This window comes from Humulus lupulus, chromosome 1 (genome assembly GCF_963169125.1).
Source record: "Humulus lupulus chromosome 1, drHumLupu1.1, whole genome shotgun sequence".
Taxonomy (NCBI): Eukaryota; Viridiplantae; Streptophyta; class Magnoliopsida; order Rosales; family Cannabaceae; genus Humulus; species Humulus lupulus.
The window spans coordinates 165,409,404-165,417,787 of NC_084793.1; the positions used below are offsets into that span (position 1 = coordinate 165,409,404).

The window sequence follows — 8,384 nt, forward strand, 5'->3', positions numbered from 1 at the left end:
TATATAAATATATAGGGAAATTCTACAATACACATCTTATTTTTTAGTGTACCGGTACACTCCCTTTTATTTTCGATACCTGGATGATTTTTCGGCACAATTTTTTTTTATGATCATGTACATTGTAGCTATTTAGAGCATCATGCAAATTTTCAGAAAATACTGAATAATTTATAGTGTCGAAAAACAGGGTTCAAATAGTTTGTTGCACGCGTGAGTGTTTTATTTTATGCGCGTGAAAAGTAGCATGTGTTGGACTATATTTTCAGCACTGTAAATTATTCAGAATTTTTTAAAATTTTGCAAGATGCTGTAAATAACTACAATATACACGATCATAAAAAATTTAGCAAAAAATCATCCAAATAATAAAATTTGAAGGGGGTGCACCGGTACATCCAAAAGTGTGGATGTACCGAAGAAGCACCCTATATATATACACATAAATTTAGGGTGTTTCTATGGTGCACCTCACAGAATGAGGCGCACCGATGTACATCTTTCGTGTTTTCAACCTGTGGCTAGTTTTCGTCGTAATTTTTTTATAATTATGTAAATTGTAATTATTTAGAACATCATGCAAATTTTTTAAAAATTTCAAATAATTTACATTGTTTAAATAGATTATTTTCCACACGCATGAAAAAATTAATCGTGAATCAGAATTTTTCAAAAAATTTGTAAAATGCTCTAAATAGCTACAATTTATGCCGTCATAAAAAAAAAAAAACCAAAATTATTCACGGGCCCAAAACAAGAAACTGCACCAATGCACCTCTTTTTGAGAGGTGCACCACAAAGTTTTCCTATAAAATAGTAGAAATCGACGTGCACATATTTATATATAAGCACTTGTTTTAGCTCCTAACTTATCAAACAATATAAATGATATTCAGTCTCTCTCCCTCCTTAATCCTTTAATCCATCAATCCCTCCTACCAAACATAGCCTAAAGCTTCAATTTTAAATTTTCGCATTAAAGATCCTTCTAATTCGAACAAATCACCACATCCCTTGCAGCTAGGGAAACGTAAAAATTCTACATCATACCTAGAATCGCCAGACTCGAAAGAGGTATTACTTATAAGTTATAATAAAACAAATCCATCCCAAGAGGAGGAATCCACACCCATACCATATCAAAATTGTTAAAACTTAAAAACTGAGTTTAACAAAAGTACTTTATTCTTTTTCAAATGATGACAAAATAAATTACAAGGAACAAGAAGAAGCATTTAATGGAGCTAACTAAATTTTGTGCCGGTTGCCAGTTTCCACAATCAGGGATGTCCTTATAGGGGACCTGAGTTATGTAGTACAATCTCAGAGCTATCTATGCATCCGAATTTGTAAGTTCTTACACAGGAAATGCCCGCACCATCTTCTGGGGCTGCCACCACACAAACCAATTTTGTAAATTAATATTATTCCAACAAAACAATTTCATAAACAAATAAAATGAAAAATTGCACCTAATCCCTGCATTATGACGCCTTTGGCACATTACCCTACTCTACATATCCATTTCATAAAGAGTCCAAGATACATTGACCTATATTTTCAATCATATTCAGTACAAAAATTTTACATTTAAGGGGTAAAATGTAATTTTGCATTGTATGCTTCTCAATTACCTCTTGTAGCTCTTGCTCATGTTTTGGAATAAAAGCTGTATCAACCTTCCCATTTTTGAAATCCTGCAAAAAAAACAGAGAACTCCGTATGAGACAAACTTGGAGGTGTAGCTCTACAACGTTTCATAAAAGTTATAATATTAATTATAAGAGAAAACTTGACAAGAGCTTTCACTCACCTCTATGTCGAGGATAAGTTTGTGGTATTCTATGGTAGTTGGAACCCCTGCGGATTGCAAATATGATTAAATAAATAACTCAACACACTTCATATTGCAAAACCCCACCAAGATAACTATCAGAATTGTTGAATGAAATAAGGAAACTCAATTATTTACCTGTAATAATGGTGTCATCAAGAGCCCTCTTCATGCGTTCAATTGCTTTTTCTCTTGTTGGTGCCCATACAATAAGCTACATTGACACCGGACAGCAATTAGAAAAATCATGAATCAACTTGCCTTGTCTGGTAAAGCAATACAAAGTAATTAACCCTAATTGGATAAATCCCATAGCAAATTACAGGTCTTCGTGAAAGGGGTTATTACAAGAAATGATTGGCAGAAAATACAATGCAACAGCAGAAGCAATTATTTTCAACTCTACAACAATACCAAACTAGAACAAACATTTCCTAGTAAAAGATTTGACATGCCTTCCCAAGAAGGGAGTCATAGCTCGGAGGAACCACATAATCAGGATAAACATGGCTATCCATTCTAACAAATGGCCCTCCAGATGGCAGGTATGCTGTTATTCTTCCTGAACAAGAAAAACAAATGTATAGTAGGATTATTTAATGAATGTATTATGTATCAGTAACTTAAAAATAATATGAAAAAAAAATGTGATGTGAAGTAAATCTTAAAAACATGTGATCCTTGCAGAAACAAATTGGTGAGGGCAATTAATTTGCACTTGCAAGCAACCAAGGCAAGGATTGCTGGTCCTCAAGCACGTCATTAAAACACACCTGGGCCAGGTCGGAATCCTTTGAAAGCATCTTCAGCATTGATACGGCACTCAATTGAATGTCCTCTGAGCACAATTTCTTCCTGTTAATATAAACCCGCACCTGATCAGCCATTTGAATGATTTTTTTCATTTTTTCCCCAGAAGCTTATCATAAAAATCACTTTTCAATTACCTGTTTGTATTGGAGTTTTTCACCCATAGCTACGCGAATTTGTTCCTCAATCAAGTCAACAGAAGAGATCATTTCTGTTACTGGATGCTCAACCTACATTTGAAAACCATCCCATCAAACAATACCCGAGAAAAAAAAAACCCTGATACAGTAAAATTAGTTAACTCGTTATTCATTCCATAGATTGATACCCACTTCCTCAAAAACTTTTCTAACCTGAATCCGAGTGTTCATTTCCATGAAATAGAAGGAACCTCTTTCATCCAAAAGAAACTCAACCGTTCCCACACCAATATAGCCAATAGATGCCGCAGCAGCAACTGCTGCATCACCCATGGCTTTCCTCAACTCTGGGGTCAATGCAGGAGAGGGCGCTTCTTCCAGAAGCTTTTGATTCCGCCTCTATATAAACAAACATACACAAAAAACTTGTAACTCAAGTTAAGACTTTTACAAACTAGTCATACTAGACAGTATAATTAAATGTCTACAAAATTCACTCTAATTTGGAGAGGATGACTTGACAATACAAAGCAGTACAGATAATTAATATGAATGCCATTAAGACAATCTATCAATGAATATAATAACCAAACAGCGTCAGTCCAGCCTTACACCTTCACCAGGCCAAGACTTTTCCTTATTGACCTAACAGTCTACATACTGAAAGTAGAAATCTAGTTTGGCAACTTAAAACTTATCATGGTTGACAAAATGCTAGAATTTTAAGCAAGTTCTATCTGGATAACTAAATGTAGAATCTTCTCGGACATACTTCAACAAGCTGTGAAAAGGAAGTAATCAGCCATGAGATTTGTTAACGGTACCTGGATACTGCAATCACGTTCTCCAAAGTGAACAACGTTACCATATTTATCTGCAAGAACCTGGAAAACAAATTGACAAACTAGGCATTAACTTGGAAAATCCAAGATGGCATGCAATGTATATAAACAAATAGAAATGTATCTAAACGACACTTGACAACTTAAAATGTAATAGCATATAAGAAACAACAAGCATAATTAAACTTTAAAGCTATTAAGCATACTAAACAAAACAACTCGGCACCAATGCATAAACCATTCAATCCATGTTCCTCTAGACATTGTCAATGATCTCAAAAAGAAGATGGGCCAAACACAAGCAGATCAGTAACTAATATTCTGATACTCTACTGTTCCATGCATTAATCAAATAATCAATCATGTCTGAATTGAGATCAAATTTAAGAAATGCTTGAAACTTTTCTTCCTAAAAGTTACATTTAACCAAAATGCTTTCCCCTATTGCAGTCTTCAAGAATGGTTATTTTAAGCACTCCCCTTTTGTAATACTTAAGGGAACTTATTTTAAGATCCAGACCTTTAGATTTCTAAATATGTATTACATATGCAATGCATATTTACTTGTGTTTGTGTTATCAATCACTAGGATTTCATCAAGTATTACCTGAAATTCAATATGCCTTGGATTTTGGATGTACTTTTCCAAATATACTCCATCATTTCCAAAAGCAGCTGCAGCCTCACTCTTAGCTTGCTGAGAACAATTTAAAACAAAAGTCAACTGAGCACAAATCTTCAACAAGAACGAGTTTTTGGCTATTTACATCTACTCATAGACAATTAATCAGGTGAGGAGAATGGGCTATCATTATCAGAGTCATATCTAATTATAGCTTACACCCACATGTCAGGCCCCCAACCATTTAATCTCTTGACAGTTGACTCAATAAAGTGAACATAATAAGTTGGGAAGTTTACAAGATCTGTGCTATTGTCCCCAAATACATTTTTATGGAAGCTTTAAAATCTTGAGATCCACGTAAGAATGGTACTAAAGCACAAAAGAAAAAGCAAAGAACACTTCAAGAATATACCTGTAACAACTTAACAAACTCATCAGGTTCTTTAGCAAGACGCATGCCACGGCCTCCACCACCTGCTGTTGCCTTGTAGACATAAAATAATTGTCAGTTCACAAGGGTTCGGGGCAGTTAACAGATAAATTCCAACTTAATGCTTCAACATCATGGAAGGTTCTCTTTAGGATTTCAACTGATGCTGTAGAGGATTTATACCTTGATCATCACAGGAAAACCAATCTCATGGGCTAGCCTAATTGCTTCCTCCGTGTTCTGTAATAGCATTACAATTCACAATATAACCAAAAGACTATCATTAACTTCATAATGGCTAGGTAGATAAAAAGAACTTGAAAATTTGAGAGCTAGAGTCAAATAGAATACCTGAAGCAATCCATCACTTCCTGGTACAGTTGGAACACCTGCTTTCTTCATTGTCTCTCTTGCTGTTGATTTGTCACCCATAACACGGATACTATCAGGCTGAAAAGGTAAAATATAATATTTTTATACGAGAAATCAGAATTTGCAATAATTAATGTCATAAATAATCATCAAAATGAAAACTGCATAATCATGGGATTCTGGTAAAAAAAAGTTGATGAGCTGTTTCTCCTTTTTTTCCCTCTTCAGAAAGTATAGCTTCAAAAATGAGTAAATCGTCTATATGCCTCAAGAACAAGTTTTTATATTCAAAACATTGTCAGTAACACAACCAAAATACTTTAGAAATACTAAAGGCATTAGTTTCTCTATTAATAATATATACACTTGTCGTATATTGAGAAATTTTCAGCATAATATGGCATATATAACAATCATATAAGTATTAAAATATGCCTTGGTCATTGAATTAACTCAAAACTTAGCACTAAAGTCTGCACAAGTTTTTTTAATTATTACTTTCCTTCGCTTCTTTTTTCATTTGGAAAAAGACAATCTACAGTAGATTAGGTATTTAGGGAAAAATCCACATTAGATTGCTCACTATGGTTCACAATTGTAATAAACAGGTTATTGTTAATATGGTATAAACTTAATAGAACTTCAAAAGAATTAATTGGCATAACCCACATTTGGTCCAATGAAGTTGATTCCATGTTCTCTGCACATCTCAACAAACAATGCATTCTCGGCAAGGAAACCATAACCAGGATGCAACATTGTACATCCACGACTGATGGCAGCAGATAGAACATTTGGAATAACTAGATACCTGAAAAGGAAAATGAATTAATAGTCAGCACTAACCTATGAATGAGAAAGAAAAATGGACAAAGAAAGCACAATCACTTACGACTGATTGCTTGGTGCTTCACCGATGCAAACTGATTCATCAGCCAATTGCACATGAAGTGCCTCCTTGTCTATGGTTGAGTAAACAGCCACACAAGGAATTCCCATCTCATGAGCAGTTCTAATAATTCGAACGGCTATTTCTCCTCTATTTGCCACAAGAATCTTTTCCACCCGGCAGGTAGCATGGAGAGCTCCCCCTGCCTTCTTAGACTTAACGCTAACCCTGACCCCCTGAGCTGTTTGGCTAGGGAAGTTCACTTTATTCCCTACCATAAAACTACATTGGGAACTCCTAATTCCTTGGGTTCTCCACATAAACAAGCCCTTCATCAAAATATAAGAAAAACCCAAATATTGCAAACGAGTCAAATGACCACAACAAATTTAGGCCAATAGAAACAATGGTAAGAGCAAGCATAGTGCTAATCAGCTTTTCATAAGAAGACAAGAAAGGTATTAGTAGTACTATATACCACGCACGATTGAGAGAAAGAACAATGTAAACATGTTTGTCAAATAATCAGAGAGATGCAATGTGATAATTACATATGAAGTTATTCATTTCGAATTACATATAAACTTAGTAAAGACAAGATTTGGAAAATGAGTGACCCATTTGAATTGAAACTAATCAAAGCACAACCCAACATCCCAAATCAAAAGGAAAACATCGGTAGGGACTTACAGGAGTTGAAGTAACAGATTTGCACAAAGGCATTGTGGCGTCCATGATAGCTACAGTTTTTTGAATTAAACAAGAGTGAAAAATTAGTGTTGAGTATAGAAATGAGAGAAGGAGAGATCTCGTAGCGAGAGTGGACTTTACCTCGCGGAATGCAACCGAGAGCGATTGTTTGGGAACCAAGGGAGAGCTGAAGAGAGAAAGAGTGTGAGGAGAGAACAAAGAAAGCGCAATGCAGTGGAGAAGGATATGAAGGAGGTGGGAATTGACTATGGTCGATGAAAACGAGGGGTCTCACTAATTGCAAACTCCGCCCAACCCCGGCCCATCTCAACCAATTTTTCCCACTTTTACACAAATATTTATATTTATTTAAACTATTTCATTATTTCAAATAATACTTTACCTATCCTTTGAAAAATTAGCACTACTCTTTTTTCAACTTTGAGAAAAAACACACACGTACATAGTTAACTTCGAGATTTCACCAATTTACATAATATTTATTGGATAATCATAAAAAAAAATCCGTTTGAAAAAAACAAAATCAATTTCCGTCCCATCATGCATTAAATTACAATTTTAACCTTAATATGCAATGCAAATATGTTATGCGTTTACAGTATAAAATATAGAGGAAATTACGAGTAAAATATTTAATACTTTTAAAATGTTGCATTTTTATGCATAGTTTTATTTTTGGAAATTTACAATTATATATTTAGAATTTAAAGTATTTACAAAAATACCTTCAATTAAATTATTTACACAAATATCAGTGCACGCTAGCATAACATACTAGATTTTGAAAAAAATTGAAAAATTACGCTTTTCGAAATTTTTTATTTTTTCTGAGTTGTAAAAAATTACATTTTAGTTACTTACGATACCGATAAGATACAAATTAATCATTTTTTTTTATTAAAAACTTTTTTTTTAGATCATATTATTTCAATATATTTTGGCTACCTCCAAAACTCATTTGTAGACACTTTAATATATCAATTAATTATTTTTATGTTATATTATGGTATTTTGTTATTTAAGATACATTTTAGTAACATTCAAGCTTGTTTAAGAAATGAAATTTTACATAAAGTGCCAAAACTATCATAATATAAAAAAAAATTTCTGCCACATGACAATAATAACTTTTGTACTATTCAGGTTTTTTTTTTAATGTTATGTGTTTTTTTAATTACAAAAATACTACTTTTGTGTCTTCCATGTATTTTGTATCAATTAAGTTTATTTTTATTATTTTTTGAATTTTTTTCTCACAACTTCCCACTCTTCACAATATACATTCTTCCTACTCTTCTCTCCGTTGTTTTTTTTCTTCTGCTCCACGATCACACTAGTCTCATCATTTTTTTTTTATTTTCCCTAAAAATTGTGTTCTTAACGGTTATTGAAGCATAACGTTCTTTGTTGTTATATATAGCATTATCTATCAGTTATGGCTATCTTATGATCGACATCTTCTACTCCTTCTCCTTTTGTTAAAAAAATTTCAAAGTCTCTAAAGATTTCTAAACAAGCTTTGTTGATGGGGAAGAAAGCTTCTGTGAAGCAGATTGAAGAGAAACCAAGCTCTCATAACTCGCCCAAAACTGAGTCATCGAAATCCCAATCATAGAAACGGAAGTTAATTTCTGATACTATTGAAAGAAGGTGTTAGGAAAAAATAAATTGCCTCAATGGAAATGGTAAAAAAGACCTTACAACTCTAAGCAAAATATACAAATAATCAAT

The 8,384-nt window shown here is 33.5% G+C and overlaps 1 protein-coding gene across 1 annotated transcript; it reads right to left on the reverse strand.

Moving 5' to 3' along the window:
- Positions 1-1,062: 1,062 nt before the first annotated feature.
- LOC133800080 (biotin carboxylase 2, chloroplastic) lies at positions 1,063-6,963 on the reverse strand. The gene is made up of 17 exons (XM_062238056.1): positions 6,774-6,963; positions 6,633-6,682; positions 5,946-6,271; positions 5,723-5,864; positions 5,033-5,131; positions 4,865-4,921; positions 4,664-4,735; positions 4,234-4,323; positions 3,609-3,668; positions 2,998-3,183; positions 2,782-2,874; positions 2,608-2,689; positions 2,290-2,396; positions 1,973-2,048; positions 1,814-1,860; positions 1,635-1,697; positions 1,063-1,390 (listed from the first exon to the last, which is right to left on the reverse strand). The coding sequence occupies exons 2-17, from the start codon at positions 6,675-6,677 to the stop codon at positions 1,358-1,360; spliced, it is 1,578 nt and encodes a 525-aa protein (XP_062094040.1). The 5' UTR covers positions 6,678-6,682; positions 6,774-6,963; the 3' UTR covers positions 1,063-1,357.
- Between the last annotated feature and the right edge of the window lie 1,421 nt (positions 6,964-8,384).